Consider the following 20,962-nt stretch of genomic DNA (forward strand, 5'->3'; position numbering starts at 1 on the left):
TAATAATAATAATAGTGATAATGGCTGATTAGTTAAGTACTTACTATGTGCCGAGCATTGCTCTAAGCGCTGAAGTAGCACATGATAATCAGGTTGGACACAGTCCCCACCTCAACCTTGACACTCACAGTCTAAGGAGGTGAAAGAGCGGGTATTTAATCCCTCTTTTAAAGATGAAGAAACTAAGGCTCAAAAAAATTAAGTGACTTGCCCAAGATCATACAGCAAGCAAGTGGCAGAGGCACAGTTAGAACCTGGGTCTCCTGATTCTCAGTCCCGCACTCCTTCCACTAGGCTATGAGGATTCTCACTGGTGCCACTGGCACCACCCCCTTCCCCTGGGCCTGTTCCCAGCATCCTGCTAAAGGAACTGCAGAAAGGATGAATTATTTTAAAGCAGGCTAGTACCCACAGTGGGAAAATGCCCTCTGGGGCAGGACCAAGACCAGCAGAGCCAGCTGCACACCCCAGGGAGAAGGAGGTACCCCAGCAGGGTCTGGGGGAGGAATGGAGATCGATCCAGAGCTTAAACTGGCATCAGGTTGGAGAAACCACTAAATGCCACCCTGGCACAGGGTTCTGGTGCCCCAAGGTCCTAGTACTACCATCCCATAGTAGGAGGTGCCCTGGAGAGACCTCTTCTCCCCCGATTCCCAAACCAAGCCCAGGATACTGCCTCTCTCTGCCAGCTCTCTGGGTGCCCACCTCACCTCACCAAGTATAGCGGCAGCCTGGAGTACCTGAGGTGGGCAGCCTGCCAGCTCTGGTGATAGAGGCCCAGGCCACCCCTCCTTGGCTGAAGCTGGCAGCACCTCATCATCTCCTCATCTCCCACCACAGAGCCAAATCCACCCCATCTCTGCCTTCCCCTAATCCTGCCCGCTCCTAACCTGCCCGTGGCTTCTCTCCACTTCCCATTCCATCCTTGCCAACCCCTCTCCCCGCCCCTACCACAGCCAGAGGCTCATTAAGCGAGCCAGGCGGCGGACACGTCGCCCTCAGAGCTGGCTGGTCGACCCGGGCCAGAGACAATGACAGCGGCCCACGCCCATTCCCGGGAGAGCACTCATTGATTTGAGAGCCGAGGCCTGGCACGGCCACCGATAACACTGGCATTGTGATTCCACCTTAATTAATGAGTCCCGCCACAGAGAGCGATACCTGAGACCTTTCCTGAACAATGGGAGAAGCGGAACAAAAAATATACACGTATAAATATACCCACCGTGGATGGGGCCTTTGAGGCGGAAGACAGATGTTCAGGGTCACGAGACACCAGAGAGAGGTTCACTCAATTCCTCTCCCTCCCACCCAGACTCAACTCTGCCCTAGAGTATCGTCCATTCTGGGCGTCCGAGCTGGCCAGCAGCAATTCCCCAGAGGGGTGAATTTCCAGGAGCTTCTGGCATGTCCTTCAATGGACTGTTTCAGAGATTCACACCCCTCGGTGATTGGAGATCACTCCTGGTGTCTAACTTTCTTCCCTCTCGCTGCAGTGGAGGCTAGCTTCCTTTGGTGGTGCTGCCCTCAGAGTAGGTGGAAAAAAGCGGACTCCAATCAATCAGTCAAATAATCAATCAGTGGCATTTATTGAGCACTTGCTGTGTGCAGAGCACCGTACTAAGCACTTGGGAAAGTACAGTATATCGGAGTTGGTAGACACGTTCCCTATCCACAAGGAATTTACAGTCTAGAGGGGGAGACATTAATATAAATAAATAAATTACGGATATGAACATAACTGTGGTAGGGCTGACGGTGAGGTGAATACCAACTGCTCAAAAGGGTCTCCCCCAGCCTTTTCTTCTCTCTCAGATGAACTATCCCAGCTCCTCCAAATTTCCAACCCTTTCTTCCTTCCACTCTTCTCATCCCCTGCGCCCAAGGTCTCTCCAGCGATTGCCTCCAGGCTCGACTGCGGCTTCCTGCCGGGTCCGTGCTGAGGACAACCTCTTCGCAAGGGTCTGGAGGAGGCTTAGGGTGTGGGTTGTAGATGCCAAGACATGGGTGGAGCAGCGTGACCTAGTGGAAAGAACACCGGCCTAGGAATCAGAGGACGTGGGTTCTAATCCCGGCTCCGCCACTTGCCCGTTGGGTGACCTTGGGCAAGACGCTTCACTTCTCTGGGCCTCAGTTTCCTCATAAAACGGGGGTTCAATATTTAGAGTGTGAGTCCCACGTGGAACGGGGACTGTGTCTGACCTGAATAACTTGTATCTATTCGTCTGCTTATTACAATGCGTGGCACAGAGTAAGGCTTAACCAGTACCACCGATTATTATGATTATTACCATGGGCATTAGCCACACTGTCTCTTATCTGTCTCAGAGAAGGAGTCACACGCTAAGCCCAGAGTGGAGGACAGAAAAGCCTAAGACACGCCACGGGTTTACTGGACCCAGAACCTTATACTTGTGGGTCTTTTTTCATCCTGCCCCGGGAGCTGGACACGTAAACCCTTCGACTTGTGCCACCTGGTGATGAATCAGTGGCATTGCAGGGGGTTGATTTAGCTCCCGTCGGATGTAAAGGCCCTTAATGGATGCCGCGTGGCCAGAGGCAGGGGAAGAAAACCAGGTCCCTGCCCCTGAGGAGCTCCCAGTTTAATGGAGGAAGCAGGACACACGCAATTAACCAAACATAAAAAGAAACACGATCCTAATCGTAAGCATGGCTCAATTCCCAAGTGCTCACAGGCCTGGAGCTGAGATGGGTTAAACTGGGGAGACTTCCAGGAGGAGGTAGGTTTTAGTAGTTTAGAGAGAGAAATGTTGGGGGAAGATGGGGGAGAGATTTTAGCCGGGGGCGGGAATGTCACGATCAAAGGCTTAGAGACCGCCTTCATCTCCCCTTTTCCCCCCTTCCCCGGCTCCTGTAGGCTGCCTGGCGCCTGTACTCGACAGACATGAGCCGGTCCTATCTGACTGCCACCTGGTACTACTACGACAGTATCCTCCCATCTTTCAGGTAGGCTGCAGGCTCCCATCTTTAGCCCCTGCCCCACTGCTCAGAGGAAGGAGGGGTGGGGACTTGGGGCCGGACAACCAGCTGTCAAGTTCTGAGTCGGGCTGTAGCTCACTGGGATCCAAAAACTACCAGAGGAGAGGATATTGCATCATCCTGTGAGGGTCGAACAAAGGAGTGAGGAGTGGCCTAGGGTAAACACAGGTTGGGTGCAGGGTGGTTTCTTCATTGGACTGGGCTTTGACCTGGGCTTCAGGGCAAGTGATTTGTCTCCGGAGCTGGGGCTATGCATGGGCAGTGTTTTTGCAGATGGTAGTGGTTGCCCCTCAAGGGTTGTTGAGAGTTGTAGAAGCAGGGTTGGGCAGAACCATCACCCGTGTGTGGCAGGGCTCCAGCTACATGGCCATCCCCCATCCTCACCTTGAAACAGGGAAGAAGCGTGTACATGGTGAGGGTGGGGGAGACGCTGAGCCCCCAAAGGGGCTCCTGGCCTTTTCCCCAAACCCACTGGTTGTGCCTCTCGTCTTCCCGAGTTCACTCAAAGATTTGGAAACCCTGCTGATCTCCAGCCCGGGTCAGCTTGGGTTGAGTTGGGTTGGGTTGGGATGGACCGAGAATTAGAGTGTCAGCTGGTCCCGTTCGGGGTAGAGATCCCGTTCGGGGCAGAGAACTGTGGAGGGGCCGCACGGGTCCAAAGTAGTGATGGGCTTTGGTCGGCTCGGTGGTTCCTCCCTGTGGCCGAGAGAGCAAGAGCCGTGGAAGCTGCCACAGCAATCCTCTGGCTCCTTGAAAAAAGCATTAGCAACAGAAATATTTCCCAATATAGTGACCGGCACTTAGTGGGGAGACTGGTGACCTCCAGGTGGGATGGCTGAGGCTGGGCCTGGGGCCATCGTGAGAGACCCTGGGGGCTGCGGAAGCTGAACATTGACCCACAGGACACCGGGGTGTTTTCGCGGTTGGTGATTGAGCGCCTTGGTGTCTGTGCATGTGTGTCCATCTGGACTGCGTGTGAATGTGTCTGGTTAGCAAGTGTGTGGGGGAGGGTTTTATGTGTCTCTCGATTTCTGTCTCTCTGTGTTTGGGTTTGTGTGTGTGTGTGTGTGTGTGTGTGTGTGTGCAAAAAGAAAAAAAAAGCGATACCAAGAGAGGAAGGTACACCACGCCGTGGCTCATGTTCAGACAGTGGGCCTGGCCAGGCCGGCTCGAGGTACGTACCCTCAAAATACAAGGAGGCGTATGCACGTGTATGGAAGGGGGATTGCTGCTGGAGGGGGAGTTTCAGGTCAAACGGGGCAGGCATTAAAGGGTTAAACGTGTTCCTATGAGCCGGAGGCTTGGTCTGGAGGAGAGGGGCCGCTGGGGGCTTCCTGGTCTATAGTCCATCAATAGCTTCGTGGCAAATGGCGCCACGGGGCACCTGTCCCACGGGGCATCCATCCCATGAGCCGGGTCAGCGCTGGCACCGCAGGGCATCTGCTGAGTCCCCCCGGCGCAGAGCTATTAAGCCGAGATTGCTGCTCTCAGCATTTCCTCGCACCCCACCCCCCCCCTCCCTCCCCCTCCTTCCCTCTCTCTCCCTTTCTCCACCCGGCGTTTCTACCTCGTTAGCTGCTCCACGGCTCCTCCGAGCCCTGGGCGGGCTGCGGGACCCCCAGAGCCGAGCAGGGAGAGGAACCAGGGGGAGGCGTCGGGGAAGGGGGAAAACGCCACCCTCAATCCCCCCAGCCTCCTCCTGCCCCACTGCTCTCTCTCTCTCTCTCTGCCCACCGGTGGTACCCAATCTACGGGCCCCAGAGAGCTTGGGTGCCAGGCAGCCGGCCCAGGGGGCTGACCCGTCCATGCTTCTTCCCGGAACCCCCAGAGTAGGGGGGTCCAGAGCCCGGGGTGCAGGGGGAAGGGAGAAGGAGCTAGGCCAAGGCTCCTCGGTGCCACTCTACTTTTGACACTCTGAAAGCATCCGTCAGTCCAGTCCATCCGGACAGGGGCCCCGTAACCTGATCCCATCCATCCCTCCGGCCCTGTCCTGTCCCGTGCCCTGCGGGTCACCCATTCCCCGCCCTCCACAAGACCACCGGCCTGCCCTGTTAAACCTCCGCACCAAAAGGGAGAGCCCCTGGATCCTGGGGAGAGGCCAACGGGACCCTCGAAAGGGCAGCGCCTCCTTCCCCATCCCCACCCAGGTGTCTTCCCGTGGAGAGCTCACCCCCTGCCCCGACAGGGACCCCAGGGGAACTGGCCTTCAGCTGAAGGGTCACCCCCCCTCTGCCCACCGCTCCCTCCCTTCTGGGCATTCCCCCGTGGAACGAGAGCCGAGAAACCCCTCTTCCCCAACCCCCCGGTCTCTCCTCCGACCGGACGCGCCTGGGTTCCTGCTCGCCAGGGCCAGGAGGCCTATCGGGTGGTCCCGTCCCCACGCCCCGCCGGGGGCAAGGGAGGTTAACGCCTGCCCGTTTTTATCTGACCCGCCTGTAGAGAGCTGGTCCTTATCTTTGAGCACATGCACCGCGCCCGCAACGGGGGGCTCCGGAGCGTGGAGGTGAGGGAGCTGCCCGATGGACCGCCGGCCCGTTATCCGACATTCACCTCCTGCCACCGCGCAGGCAGCTCCGCCTATTGCCCCGGGGAAAGGTAGGGGGCCGGCGGGGCCCTGGCGTCCCGCCTCCTCTCCCTCTCTCTCTTTTCCTCCTCCTCCTCCTTCTCTTTTTCCTCCTCCTGCTCCGTCTCTCGCTATTCTGGCTCTCGCTCCTTCTCTCACCCGGCGCTGGGCCGGCCTGCGTGTCTCGCTTCCTCCCCGCCTCCGGATGACAGGCCCAGTCGGCCCCTCGCCCACACTCGTGCTCACACGCCGGTGAAAGTGGAAAAGGAACCGCAAGGAGCTGAGCATGTGTCAGCGGGGAATTCGCCACCCCCCGGGCCTTGCCAGTGTAAGGGGATTTCCTGACACCGTGCCATCTGCCGCGGGCAAGCTGGGATGCCGATGCCAAGGTCTCAGGCCTCCCCCAGCCCGGGCCTGGAGGTGAAGACCTCTAGGGTCAACCCATCTCTGACTCAGTGACAGCCGTGCCACCACAGCCTCTGGAGCCTGGAGGGCAGGTCGGGGATAGGAGAAGGGCAGGGCTTCTGGAGTGGTACTGGGCGATTCTGGGACTTGCCCGGGTCGAGGGCCTGGAAGTGGACAGGAGAGGGTCTTTTGTCCACCCCAAACCCTGCCCTTTGACCCACACTGATCTCCTAGTTCATATGAGATAACTGTTCGGCGTGGCCCCGCCTGGACCCCTCCTGGCAGTTATGCTCAGGGCCAAAGCTGGACAGGGCAGGAGCCACGGGATTGGCATGAACACCGCTAGTCAGGGTGAGTCACCAACCGAGAGGCCAGGAGAGAGGACAGCGGAGGGTGGACCCTCCCGAAATGGGTCTGAGGGGGGCACGGGTGGGGTAGCTTTCTGCCACGCCCCCCCGGTGGGGAGCGGTGAATCTTGTGCCCAACCTCCCTTCTCCATCGCTCATGGTCCACAGTCTCCACCCTCTCCTCAGTCCCCACCCACCAACGGCATCAGGTTCACACCATGTCATCTCTCTGTCTCTCCTCCTCTCCGCCCACCCTCCCGCCCCTCTTTCCCCACTCCACGGCATTCCTATTCCTTCCCGGAAGCTGGAGAGAGGAGGAGGCAGCTGCTCACAAGTGCTTACGGCTCAGGTAACTGCGAGCCCGGACCCTTTTTTCTGGGGTTTGGGTTCAGGGGTCCCCACCCTGACCCAGGGACCTGCCAAAGTCCTCTCAGTGGCACAGATGGGGCAGTGACATGGATAGATTTTCCACACTTCTCTCTGACCGTCGCAAAGAAGCCCCCGTCCAGAGGTCGGTGGCTCACTAAATAAGCTTCTTCGATTTAGGTAGGACCTACAGATACAACACCGATGTTCCATACTCTGGACTGTCCCTTCTGGCTCTCTTCCTAACACGGAACTTGGGGGCTTGATGCAAAACTTGTTGCAGAGAGGGAGAGAGAGATTGATGCTCAAGCGGGCAGAATGACAGCATCCAAACCCTGGACCCTCTCTCTGGAGATCATGGCTCCTTCCTGCTTCCTGAATCCAAGATTTCTATATGCATCAGTCAATCAGTTTTTATTGAGCTCTTACTCTGAATGGAGCCCTGTACTAATTGCTAGGGAGAGTGCAGTAGAGTTACTAGATGCGATCCCTGCCCTCAAGGAGTTTAGAGTCTACTGTATTTAGGGCACTGTGCTAAGCACTTGGGAGAGTACAATGTAAATGATGCAATCCCTGCCCTCAGGGAGTTTATAATCTAACATCTGGGCTCCAAGTCCAGTGATGCCTGGGGGCCAGGAGAGAGTTAATTGTGCTGCCCACCCTCAGCACCTGGTCTGGAATTCACTGTTTGTCCATCAGTCATCTCATGCCTCTGGCCTGTGTTGGACTCACATCTCCCTTTCCCTCAAACTTTCCTCCTCCCATCTCTGTCGCCCATCCAACCCTCTCCCATCAGGTTCCGATCCTGCTCCCTGGGGCACCGGGTAGTAACAGGAGGGAGATTTGTGTTCCGCTGACCTTCTCCTGGCTTCCCTGGTCCAATGTGTTGGGTGACCTAGGGATAGTTGCTAAACCTCTCTGGGCGTTGCAAACATCTTTAAGTCTCAGTTTCCCCACCCTATCAGCGGGAAAAGCATTAGTGTAAGAGATTAGTTTAAAGTGCATTGAGATATCCAGAAGGATTTGCCTCGAGGATCCGAGAAGAGAGGGGCCAGAGGGGGAGCATAACTGTCCCCCTTATAGTGATGATGTAGTTAGTGAAACCCCAACAGCCTGCCATGAAGGTCAACCCAGGCCTAGGCCCCTGGAAGAAATTAGTCTGGCTTTAAAGAAATAAGGTTATGGGCCTAGTAGACTAAATTGAAAGAATTGGGGATTTTGTGTGGAAGAGAGAAAACTGACACACTGCCTTCAACTTTCTTAGAGGTCTCTAGTAGGGCTGTAATAAGCTACTCCTCTTTTTCCCAAAGGAAATGGGTTTTAGTTGCAGCAAGAGGGAATTGAGCTATACATAAGGAAGAAATTCCTGTCAGGGGACTGACACTGGAATAGGCTATGAAGAGAGTTGGCACTTGGCTATTAAAAGAGACAACCATGAGTCCTAGATGGATAAGTATCCCCTACCTCCAGATGACCAGATCACCAGGTGGCTCCTCATAGTGCCTTCCAGCTCTGGGGTCCTGGGATTTAAGGAGGCACGATCATCAATTTAAAATCCAACTGAGATTTTTAACGACTCATCTGAGTGCTTAATAATAATTATAATAACTGTGGTACGTATTCAGTGCTTACTCCGTGCCAGGCACTGAACCATGTGTTGGAGTGGATACAAGCAAATAGGGTAGGACACAGTCCTTGCCTCACAGTTTTCATTCCCACTTTATGGATGAGGGAACTGAGGCATGGAAAAGCAAAGCAACTTGCCTAAGACCACACAGCAGACAGGTGGTGGAGGCAGAATTAAAATCCATGACCTTCTGACTCCCAAGCCCGTGCTCTATCCACTAAGCCATGCTGCTTGGTGGCTCTAATGAGCGGTGGAGAGAGTTAAAGGGCATCTCTGATCTTACACTGCCCTGTCACCTTCGAGGGCGATTGTATCTTTGGTTCTTCTGAAGCATTGAACAAGATTGGATGACTTCACTATCCCAGAGATGATGATGATAAGAATTATTATCGTTCTCCATGATGCTGGCTGCCATTCAGACTCACCAAGGTTTGTCTTCTTGGGTCTCAAGAGCCTTTGAATACTCGAGGTGCCTGTCAACACCTTTCTGATGCCCATGGTTGAATGTGCCTAGCTTCAGATGGAGTTGGATGGGGAAACTGCCCTGAGATGGTCTGAGGATTTACATCAGAGGCAGAATGATCTGTCTCTCTTCTCAGGAGAAGGATCAGAGAACAACCTACTCCCGTCCCAGAGGTGCCAGCCATTTAAGGTCATTCTCCGGCTGAGAGGACAGCTGGGACTCCTGCAGAAGACTGGTCTAAACTGGGGGAGAGCAGAGAGAGACTGGTGTAGAAAGTGGAGAGATGGAACAGAGAACTTGACTTAGGCTCTGAACGTTATCCAGCTCAGATTCATCCATAGGCACCTGTTTCCCCGGCCTTGGGGATGGTGCTGTAGCTGGGTCTGGGGATGTTCCAGGAGCTGGACCATCATCCATCCCTGAGAAGAGGCGTTTACTGGGGGCAAAATATTAGATCACAAGGGGGAAGATGGAGGAAGGAGAAGACCTGGGACACAGTGGGGAGAAGACCAGTCTAACATGGGAGGTAGGACAGAGCCAGACACAGGAAATCAGTAAGGATAGGCGTAAGGGCTGGGGAGAGCTGGGTTGACTGGAATGACCAGCTCTGAAGGGATTAATCAGGAAGGGCTTCCTGGAGGAGGTGGATTTCTAGCAGTGGAACAAAGTGAGTTTTGGTGCAGTTCCAGGTAGAGGAACGACGTGGGCAGGGGCTTAAAGGTGGTAGAGCCACGTGTTTGGGACTGGAAGCAGGTCTGCTTGGCTGAATCGAAGGGCACAAGATGTGGGCACGAAAGAGCCATGAGCTCAGCCCATTGACATCTACCGACCACCAGGCCATCTGGTCATGCTCCCCGTGTGTCCTCCTCTTCCTGGCCTTCAGGCGATGCCATGTGCATCCTCCCTCCACCGTCCACACTAATCACTCTTGTGTCTCATTCTCGACTTTCCAGCCAGCTCTTAAGTAGTAAGAGGAATTTCTTTCGGATCCATGCCAGCTGGAGGCCGAGGTATTCAGGCTTGGAATTGCTTCTCTCCCTACCCACTCTCATCCTCTTCCTCCACTTCCCCTAGCAGGGCACGGCCGAGTGCCACCCCCCCGCCCTTCGGTGCCAGGCGCAGTGCATGTCGCCTGCCTCAAGAATGCTTTGCGGTGATGCTAAACGTGGGTGTGGGTCGCAGCAGTGCATCTCCATCCTGGCGCCTATGAGTGACAGGCCTGAGGACCAAATTCCCATCGTGCACTAGAGTGGAAAATCCACCACGGGAATGCTGCAAAGAGCTGGGGATGGTGGGGAAGGAAAGAAGGGAATCTGCAGAGGAGAGAGTGAAACAGGGCAGAAACCCCCACCACCTGCTGCAGTCTTTTGCCTTATAGAAGTGTCAAACCTCCCCCATCGGTGTTAGCCTATCCCCTCTCTTCTCCCCCTAGCCACTCCAGAGAAGTTTGACTGTCATAAGGTGTACTTTGGCAATGTAGCCATGCCCCACTGTGTAGACAGGCAGGGAGCCCCTCAAATCAATCAATCAATCATATTATTGAGTGCTTACTGTGTGTGCTTACTGTGTGCAGAGCACTATCCTAAGTGCTCGGGAGAATGCACTATAATAGAGTTGGTAGACCTGTTCCCTGCCCATGAGCTTACAGTCTAGAAGGGGAGCCTGCAGTCTAGAGGGTATTTTAGAGGGGTATTATTCAAATGCATTTGTTGTGCATATAGCACTATTCTAAGTGTTTGGAAGAGTACAGTAGAGTTGGTAGACATGATGCCTGCCCTCAATCTGATAGTGAATTACCAATCTGTTATGGGCCCAAGCCGAATGGGCCTGGGCTTGGAATGAGCTCATTTGGGTACCTGGTCCAGCCTGCTTCTGGGGAAGCCTGGACTCTGCCCCCCCAAGGAACCCTGGATCGGGGTATGGCAGCTCTGGCCTGCTCTCCACCTCTCCCCTGCAACCCCCGACTTTAAGATTGAACCTCCTAAGGGATTGGCCATTGCGGTTTAAATCCCACCAAGCCAGGGCTTGGACTGCTGGTTTCTGCACCTGAAAGGTTCTAGGTTAATTTTGAGAGCATATTTTGAGCATAAACCTAAACACTCAAACTCTGACTGGCAAGCTTTGAGGTCCCCCACCCAACCTAGAACTCTAAGACCAGCTTGTTTTTCCTGCCTGGGAAATGGCTATAGGCCTGCCACAACCCAGCCTCAGGTGTCCCATCCATGTGGTTCGCGAACAGAGGTAGGGGTGAGTTTGGGGATTCTGCCCCTCCTCAGGGGTTGCATGGTCTCCAGCAGGAGGTGCTGCTTGGCATGTGAAGAGCTCAGTGCAGATGGCAGAACTGGAAGAAGTTTGAGGGTTTGGGGACCACCCAAGCCCCAACCTTCCTAACTTGTTGGAGCAACAGAGCTCTGTGGGGAGCGAGGAGTGTCATGGAGGAGCCTTGCATGTCAGCGTGGGGGTCCTGAGGCTGCCCGACCTTTTCCCTCTCCTTCCCCCTCCCTTCCCCTAGCCTGGCACCTTTCCCGCTCCTGCCGGGTTCTCAGTTCAGCAGGGCCCAATCTGAACTCTCCAACCCACCCTGCGCTCCCTGCCTCAGCCCCCCAGGGATAAGATATCCGGCCACCTTCGCCAACGATCCCTGCTGGTTTCAGCTCCCCAGTCCAGCGCTTGGCCCCCAGGGCCTCCAAGGGACTTCCCCCACACCAAGGGAATCCCCATCATCGCTTGTGTGAAACCAGAATCCCCATGCTCTCCCGGCCTCTTCCCTCCCCCAACCAAGAAGCATCCAAGCCCGTCACTACTCGTCTCTCTCCCCCCGCAGTCTGGGGACCTCATCTCCGCCCGAGCACCTCGTTCGGGGTGTCTGGTCCCCCCACCTCGCCTGTAGCTGGTGCTGCAAGAGGTGCAGGGTGGGAGAATCTGGGGTGGGTCAGGCTGGGATGCATTGAACCCTTCTCTGGATCCCCGCCCTCTGTTCTGCCCCAGCAGACAGAACCACCTTTTTGTTAGGGAGCCCTGTAGGTGGGTGAGAAAGGAGGGGGGTGGTCACAGAGCCTTCATTTATGTAAGTCTTAGATAAACAGAGGTGAGGGATGACTTTCAGGCAGCTGTTCTTGAGCACAGAATGCAGCCTGTTGTGTTTGGTGTTTACTATGTGCCAAGCACTGTGATAAGCACTGAGGTAGATGAAATGAAATCAATTCAGACTCAATCCCTGCCTCAGCCTAAGGTAGGAGAGCCCAAGCTTATGAAAAATGGAATCTTGGGTGTGGGTGAAGTGCCTGGAGGGGCAGGCTCAAGACAAACATACTTTGGAACAAAACACACTATGGGCCCCCCCAAATCCTCTCTGCCCCCTAACTTCTTCTTGGTCAGAGGAGTCTGGCAAGTGCAGGACTGAGAATAGTAGGGGAGACGGGCATGTATGGAAAAGCTCGGTGGGTGATGTTTCTCTCACTGGCCCCACTGGGAAGGAACTGGAGCCCCAGCCAGATTCCAACTGGAAATCCTAGAGCCCAACCTCTTCTTCCTGCCCAGCCCCCTCTGGATCAGTCTTCCATCAGTAAAAAGTATTTATTGAATGCCCACTGAGTACATAGTACTGAATAAACTGCATGGGAAAACACTACAGAAGCGCAAGACATGGTCATTAGCCTCAAGGAGCTTCCAAACAAATGGGGTGGGGGAAGTAGACTCAGATAATTTCCAAATATTGGGAATCAGGGGGAAAATAAGGGTACAAACAGGGAATGGGCTAAGAGCCCAACTGTGACCCCACCTGCTCAAACCCTTCCTCCTTGGCGGGGAGGAGCGTCCTGCTTTCTTCTTCCCTCTGAGGATCTCCCCTGATTCGGTGGGCTCCTGCTGGGTCCAGGTGGCTGGTCTGGCCTGGTCGATGTTTTCTGTTCTTCCTTGGGCTCTTGGCCCAGGGCTTTCTGTCCCTTCCCAAGTTTCCTCCTGTAATTCGCCTTCTGGAGTTTTCCTCTGGGCTCTTCCTCTCCACTCCTGTCCTCTGCCCTGACTCCTCATCTCCACACATCTATGTCTCCTTCTCGTTCCTTCCTTTCCACCGACAGCTGCTGACTTGGCCTCAGACTCGTACCTTCGGTCTTCCCACCCCCATTCCACCTCCTGCACTCATCACCCCTCCCCTCTTCCCATCTCAGAATCCTCAGAGAGACCCAGGAGATCCCCTCCCTGTCAGTCTGGCCTGGAGTAGTGGAAAAAGACCTACAGCCCTCCCAGAACCAATTGGTCCCCAGTAACCCAAAGGGTATAGGACCCCTTATTCCCTCCCCCTCCCCCCGGTTTTTGGTAGTCCCTCCCTAGATAGCCTCCCCCACCCCCCAGAGTCTCTTCCCTAGAAGAGGAAGGGACGCCCCACCCCCCCCCCTTTCCATCTAACATCTGTGGTTCTTCCCGCCTCTTCCCCATCCTGGACACCCCCCAGCAATAAAATGGGCATCAAAGACCGGATTCGCCTGAACAGCTCCCAACGGCAGGGCAGCCGTGGAAAGCAGCACCTGGCCCCACCCCTCCGCGCCTCACCCAGCAATGAGAACGTGAATGAGGCCTCCAGCCCTACCAAGGTCCAGAAGAGCTGGAGCTTCAATGACCGGACCAGGTTCCGGGCCTCTCTGAGGCTCAAGTCCCGGGCCTCTGCAGAGGGTACGTCCGGTGGGGGGGGGGGGGGGGGGGGTCATGGGCCTGGGGCCATTGGCATAAATTTTATTGAGCCCTCAAGGCACCAAGCCCTGGCTTAGGCATTCATTCGATTCATTCAATCATACTTATTGAGCATTTACTGCGTGCAAAGCCCTGTAGTAAGCGCTGGTATCCCCGCATTCCGGGAGCTTCCTAGTTGGTAAGGGAAATGGTAAAGGCTCCCAGGCCATTCGCATTTACAAAGATCCAGTTGCAACAAAATTGAGTTGATTATATCTACAGGTTGGAGTCCTGTTGAGGTTAATCAGTGCAGCCTTCCTGGGGGAGTGGTCTTTGAGCTATGAATTAACTGAAGAGAAAGAAAGGGAAAGAGAAAGATCAGGGAAGCTATTCCAGGCATGAGACACAGCAGTTTGAAGGTTGGAGAGGGGTTGAGAGGAAAACAACTTAGCTGGAACAGGGGCGAGGGGTGCAGACTGGAGAGGGGAAAATGAAAGCAGAGAGGGATTTATTTAGGAGTTGCATCTGGGGAGAGCTATGCAGGTCCCAAACAGAAGCCAGTGTTGTGCCTGGAGCGAGGTTGGGAGTAGGGGATGGAGAGGTCTTTGGAGGGACTTGATCTGGTCGAAGGGGCAGAGAGCAGGTAACTAGGTGAGATGAAATGAGCCGGGTGGGTCTCAGCGTCGATAGGATTTAGGGGGTCTCCCTGAACGGGGGACCCCTGCACCCAGTTGAGATGGGCCTGCCCTCTTTGGTCAGTGGACGGTCCTGTGGAGGAGAACCCCGAGGAGAAGAGCTACCAATGCGAGCTGACCGTCGATGACATCATGCCCGCCATCAAGACCCTCATCCGCTCCGTCCGGTGCGTGCCCGCGGCCCCTCCCCATCTGTTTGTCTCACCCCTTTAATCGTCCATGCTTCATTCCTCTCCACTGCTCTTCCTCCAGCTGGACGGCCCTGCTCCCACCCCAAGCAAGGGCCCAGCTTTCCAATGCCCGGGAGCCTGGCTAAGGTGCTGCTGCCAGTTGGGCATCCTCTGGGAAAATGGAGCTCATTGTCCCAGAAGGGTGGAGGAGATAGAGAGAATAAGGGAACACTGCTGATCAATTAATCAGTAATAGTGAGTGCTTGCTGTGTGCAGATCACAGTACTAAACACTGGAAGAGTAGTACAGTAGAGTTGAGGGACAAGATCAACTCTCGAGGAGTTTACTACCAACATTACCAACACAGCTCAGTCGTTCTTGTCCACAGAAAATAGAAAAAGGAAATCAATTAATCAATCGAACGATGGTATTTATTGAACACTTACTGTGTGCAGAGCACTTTACTAAGCATTTGGTAGAGTACAATAAAACAGAGTTGGAAGATGTGTTCCCTGCTCTGAAGAAGCTGACAGTCTACAGAGGGTGATAGATATTAAAATAAATTATGGCTATGTATGTAAGTGCTGTGGGGCTGAGGGTGAGGTGAATATCAAGTGGGTGGTGAAGAAGGGAGAGAAGGGAGTGGGAGTAGGGGAAATGAGAATTTAGTAGGGGAAGATCTCTTGGTGTGGCTTTGAAGGTATGGATACAAAGAGTATCCTCTAGTCCAGAGGAAGGATGTGGGCAAGAGGTTAGTGGCAAGATAGATGAGATCAAGGTACAGTGAATAGCTTGGCATTAGAGGAGCAAAGTGAATGTGCTGGGTCGAAGGGGGGGGGGGGGGAATCACACAAAGCCCTGACCCCTCTTGACCTCGAGAGTCACCATCTCCCCAGCCAAAACCCATCAGCAGAGAGAGGAAGAGAGGAAGACTTACTCTCCCCCAAAGCCCTGCCCAAGTGACCTCTTGGGATGGGGCCAGGGTCACCTGGGTCACTGGGGTCAGGAGGGCAGAGTGTCTATACCTCCCTCTGAGGCCCCGGGCTCCCGTCGGCAGTATCCTCAAGTTCCTGGTGGCGAAACGTAAGTTCAAGGAGACGCTGAGGCCATACGATGTGAAGGACGTCATCGAGCAGTATTCGGCTGGACATCTGGACATGCTGGGCAGGATCAAGAGCCTCCAGGCACGGTGAGCTGCTGCCACTGCTGGGGCCCTAGTCTTGGGGAAAGAGGCGAGGTCACCCGGACCACTGCCACAGCCTTAGCCTAGCCAGACCCCTGCCCACCCGCCTAGGGCTCCCCCCCCCCCCCCGAGGCCAGGCAGGGGTGGGACTGGTCTCGGCTAGTGCTCAGGCTCAGTGGAAGCCACAGGGAATTCAGTGGTATTTATTGAGCACTTACAGTGTATACAGCACTGTACTAAGCACTTGGGGGAATAGAATACGAAAGTCGATCTATACGATCCCTGCCCACAAGGAGCTTACAGCCTCAAGACCTTCCTTCCTTCTCTTCCCTGGTAGCGTGGATCAGATCGTGGGCCGGGGCGGCATGGCCGTGGATAAGAAGACCCGAGAGAAGGGTGACAAGGGATCTGTCGAAGCCGAGACAGTAGATGAGGTCAGCATGATGGGGCGAGTTTTCAAGGTGGAGAAACAGGTGAGTCTTAGTCAGGTGTGGACGATAAAAATAACCACTGTCCATGTCTAAAGTGGTCCTACCAGCTCTGACGGAACTGGTCCTTCCCAACCACAAAAGCTGACTAGAGTCTGGAGAGAGAGAGACAGGGAAGGGAAAGACAAAGGATAGCGGGGGAGAGAGCGAGGGAGAGAGAGGCTGGGGGAAAGCGAGACAGGGGAAAGATAGAGAGGTTGAGGGAAAGAGAGAAAGAAGGAGTGAGAGAGGGAGACAGAGGAGGGGGAAAGAGAGGCTGGGGGTGGGGGGAGAGAGACAGAGAGACAGAGACAGAGAGCAGACTCCTGGCCAGAATCTGCAAACTGTCCCAGGATACCTAAGGGGAGACTCACTGGCGTCTTGTGACAAGGTCAATTCATCAATATTGACATTTCATCATCAACCCAGCGTCATTGTTGATTTAGAATTGGGATAGAATGGCAGTAGAACCGAAGGTCAATTTATATTCAGCGAGGTTGTAGAGTCAGAGGTGACTTGGCTAATCTTTCTCTGAAGGGAAAGGATCAGTTTCAGGAAGAAGCATGGGAGTCCACTTATAAGTGTGATTGGTTTATCTTTGGTCCAGTCCAATCTAGTGACAGTGAGACAGATGCATAGTCTTGGGGGTGGTTCATTCATCAGGCTTGGGTCAGTTTGTTCTGGATGGGGCGGAACCTGAGCTGGAGTTAGCTTCCAAGTGAAACGGCATGGCAGGGGAGTTGTGGGGAGTATCACTGCCAGGACAGAGTGGATGATCGTATTTATTAATAATAATAATTATGGTACTTGTTAAGCGTTTACTGTGTGCCAGGCACTGTACTATGCACTGGGGCGGATACAAGCAAATCAGGTTGGACAAAGTCCCTGTCCCACCTGGGGCTCACAGTCTCAATCCCTATTTTGCAGATGAGGTAACTGAGGCACAGATAAGTGAAGTGACTTCACACAGGTCACACAGCAGACAGGTGGCAGACCAGGGATTAGAGGTGCTTGCCCTAGGCCTGGTGTGCAAATCCTTCATTGCCCTTATCAGCTGCACACAAACTCAAGGGTGTGTGTGTGTGTATGAGTGTGTGTGTGTGTAAGCGTATGTGCCTTTGCACGAACGCATACCTACATGCACATATACCTACTCTTTTGGCCAAGCACTATGAAAGATACAAGAGAAACAGATTGGTCACATGGAGGGTTTGCAAACTAAGAGGGAGAGAAAATGGCTATCTTATCCCCATTTTCTAGATGAGGAAACTAAGGCACAGAGAAGTTGTGACTCACCCAAGATCACAGCAGACAGGTGGCAGATCGGGGACTAGAACCCAGGTCTCCTTGACTTCCAGTCCTGTGGTCTTACCACTAAGCAATGTTGCCTAGTGCTAACAGAATCGGCCTGTTTTTGGGACAATCAAATAAATCAGTGGTATTTATTGAGCACCATCTGTGTGCAGAGCACTGTACTAAATGCTTGAGAAAACACAATCCAATCCAATCGAGTTGGTAAACACAATCTGTCTTCAAAGAGCTTACAGTTTTGCAGAACAATTACAATAATAGTGAAATCTGATTTGACTTGTATCCAGGAAAATGATGGTCATAGCGTGGGCACGTCATAGCGTGGGAACTGACAGAAATCCAGTCAGTTGAGGGTAGAGATCATATCTATTGTGCTCTTCCAAGTGCTTAGGACAGTACTCTTGCACACAACAAGCACCCAGTCATCAAGTCAGAGGACCTGAGTTCTAGTCCCTGCTTCATCATTTGTCTGCTGTGTAATCTAAGGGAAGTTCCTTCTCTGTGCCTCAATTTCCTCATCTGCGAAATGGGGATTTAATACCTGTCCATGCTTCTACTTAGACTGTAAGCCCATGTGGGACCTGATTTTTTTTTTTATGGTATTTGTTAAGCACTTATATGTGCCAGGCACTGTACTAAGCCCTCGGGTAGATACCAGATAATCAGGTTGGACACAGTCATTCATTCATTCAATTGTATTTATTCAGCGCTTACTGTGTGCAGAGCATTATACTAAGTCCTTGGGAGAATACACTACAACAACATCAGATATGTTCCCTCCCACAACGAGCTTACAATCTAGAGGGAAAGACAGACATTAATATAGATAAATTATAGATATGTACATAAGTGCTGTGGGGGTGAGTCCTATGTGGGACAGGGACAATGGCCAACCTGATTATCTTATATCTACCTTAGCACTTAGTACAGTGTCTCGCACATAGCAAGCACTTAACAAAATCCATAAAAAAATTTATCTACTCCAGGGTTTATTACAGTGCTTGGCACATAGTAAGAATTTAAGAAATGCTACAATCATTATTATTTTATTCAAGGCAATGAGTGAGCTTCTTTTTATAATGGTATTCTTGAAGCACTAAGTGCCAAGCACTGTTCCAGTCACTGGGGTAGATACAAGATATTGAGATTGGACACAATTGCTGTCCCATATAGAACTCACAGTCTTAATCCTCATTTTACAGATGAGGTAACTGAGACACAGAGAAGTGAAGTGACTTAGCTAAGGTCACACAGCAGACAGGTGGCGGAGTCAGAATGAGAACGCATGGACTTCTGACTCTCAGGCCTGTGCTCTATCCAGGAGAAGCAGCATGGTTTAGTTGATAGAGCATTGGCCTGGGAGTCAGAAGGATCTGGGTTCTAATCCCAGTTCTGCCACATGTCTGCTGTGTGACCTTGGGGAAGTCACTTCACTTCTCTGGACCTCAGTTACCCCATCTGTAAAACAGATTAAGAATGAGAGCCCCATGTGGGACATGGACTGTGTCCAAACTTGCGTCTATCCCAGCACCTTGTGCAGTGCCTGGCACATAGTAAGCGCTGGACGGGTACGACAGTATTAGGCCACGCTGCTTCTCCCCCCCATTAGGTACAGTCCATCGAGCACAAGCTGGACCTCCTGCTGGGCTTCTACTCCCAGTGCCTGCGGAAGGGCTCGATCAACTCGGTCAGCTTGGGGGCCGTGCAGATCCCGCTGTTTGACCCTGACATCACCTCTGACTACCACAGCCCCGTGGAGCATGAGGACATCTCCGTGTCCGCCCAGACGCTCAACATCTCCCGCTCGGCCAGCGCCAACATGGACTGAGCGGCCGCGTCCCGCTCTCCATCCCCCAAGGGGCCGGGGGCAGCACCTCCTTGGGATGAGAGACTAGAATAGTCGTCCCCCTCGTCCCCTCCCCCCAATCCTCACTCTGGTTTTACTTGAACGTGTCATCCTTAGGGGAACGAAGAACACACGCAGTATTGGGCCGTGCCCACCCCGGGCACCCACTCCCAGCCCGGGTGGCTTACAGCTGCGGGCAGCCGAGTGCCCGGGCCGGGACTCCAAGACGTTGCTCAGCGGTGGGCACCCCCTCTTCCCCCCCTCCCCCCCGCCTAGCCCACCACTGGAAAAAGGGCATGGGCAGGGGGTGGCGAGGGCGGCGGGCGGTGCCCCACTCCCGCCTCTCCCTTTGCCAAGGGGCCGGCTCCCCAGACCTTAATTCCCGGGCATCTATGCCTCCTGCCCAAGACACTGGACTCTTGCCGCCACCCGCCAAGACGGGAGAGGTGGGGGTCGGGGAGGTCGGGATCCCCTTAAACTAATCCCCTCTGCAGCCATAGGACCCGTGGGCTGCCCGGGGCCATGAGCCTAGATCTTACCCAACAGCTATGCAAGGTTCGATCTCTAGTTTCCCCTCCTCTGCCTGGCAGAACAAGGGGGCATTTTGCGTTTCAGCCGAATGTGTTTTCTTTCGGGTCAGGAAAACTCGGAGGGTGTTAATTCAAGCGATGGTCTAATGACTGATGGCGATAGCACCCCCCCTTCCCCCCCACCCCCCTTTCCCCCCACCCCCCACGGGGGGCGATTCAAAGCACAGTGACTCTCTCGACAAGAAATATGCAACTTACATTGAATATGCAATCTCCGGATCCTTGAGGGGAAGGAGAGACTCCCGGGGGAAGACATGCCCAGTCAGAGAAATTGGGGGGGGGGAGGGGTTAAGGGGGTGTTACTACTGTAACGTCACTGGAGCGGGCTTCAGGCTGCCCTCCACCAGGCCACGAGCATCCCGGGGAGGCGGGGAGCCCCCCTCCCCACTGCTCCCCCTCCCCTGCTGCCTCGCTTTCTGCCTTCTCGCCCCCCGCCCTCCGGGGTGGTTGGCGCTGTGCCCGCTAGCCTCAGGTTTTGTGCCTCTTTTTTGTCCTGTCCCTCTCCCCCAGCCTGGGCCTTGGGCATTCTTGGGCTGTGCCCATATCTTGCCCTCTCTCCCAGAGCCACCTTAATCCGTTTCACCCCACCCCCCCCCAACACACACCCCGTATTGGATGCCCTTTCCTCCCCCCAGAGTTGCTGCCTGCCTCCGTTGTTTGGGGGGATGAGGTCCCCGGTTGCCACTGGGACGGGCGGCTCCTCCTATTCCTCCAGGTACTTCTTCCTTTCTCAGACTCCGGATCCCACCAAAGGGGATCTCCGCCACACCATGGGGCTGGTGGAGACCTCGAGGTGGAATGCCAGCTGGCAGGAAGTTGGCATCGTTTGGGAGAGTCACTTGGTGGGAAGCGGCCTCCCAGAGCTCTCTCCTCTCGACGTTATGGATGGGGGGCAGGTGTGTGGGGAGTGGGAAGTCCCTTTCATCCCCGTAGACTTTCCACCCCTCCAACGCCCCCCCCCCCCCGCCCCCGACCCCTTACCCCAGATCTCACTCTCTCCTCCCCCACACTTATCCCCCTCCCCGCGGCCTCCCACCTTTTCCTTCTCAGGAGACAAAACCACCCTCTCCCTTCTCTCCTTCCCCATTCCTCCGGTGCCCCACTAGTATCTCTGTCACCCTGGCACCGCATCGCCCGTCTCTCTCCCACCCTTCTCTGCAAAAGCCAGCACAACCACAGAATAGCTTCCCCCTCCGGCCAGGAGGACCCCCCTGGGAGGACAGGGGACAGAGTCCAGTGGACCAGCTCCCCTCCACCCCTC

At 54.4% G+C, this 20,962-nt stretch overlaps 1 protein-coding gene across 1 annotated transcript in view; it reads left to right on the top strand.

Annotated features, from left to right (window-relative positions):
* The window catches only part of KCNQ4 (potassium voltage-gated channel subfamily Q member 4), a 55,472-nt gene extending 35,747 nt beyond the window's left edge, over positions 1–19,725 (top strand). Inside the window, exons 8-14 of the mRNA XM_029080288.2 lie at positions 2,879–2,967; positions 5,440–5,595; positions 13,225–13,442; positions 14,199–14,301; positions 15,362–15,493; positions 15,825–15,960; positions 18,875–19,725. Of these exons, the coding sequence (XP_028936121.1) occupies positions 2,879–2,967; positions 5,440–5,595; positions 13,225–13,442; positions 14,199–14,301; positions 15,362–15,493; positions 15,825–15,960; positions 18,875–19,093 (1,053 nt within the window). The 3' untranslated portion in view covers positions 19,094–19,725. The remainder of the gene's footprint in view (positions 1–2,878; positions 2,968–5,439; positions 5,596–13,224; positions 13,443–14,198; positions 14,302–15,361; positions 15,494–15,824; positions 15,961–18,874) is intronic.
* The last annotated feature ends 1,237 nt before the right edge of the window (positions 19,726–20,962 follow it).

This window comes from Ornithorhynchus anatinus, chromosome 16 (assembly GCF_004115215.2).
Source record: "Ornithorhynchus anatinus isolate Pmale09 chromosome 16, mOrnAna1.pri.v4, whole genome shotgun sequence".
Classification (NCBI taxonomy): domain Eukaryota; kingdom Metazoa; phylum Chordata; class Mammalia; order Monotremata; family Ornithorhynchidae; genus Ornithorhynchus; species Ornithorhynchus anatinus.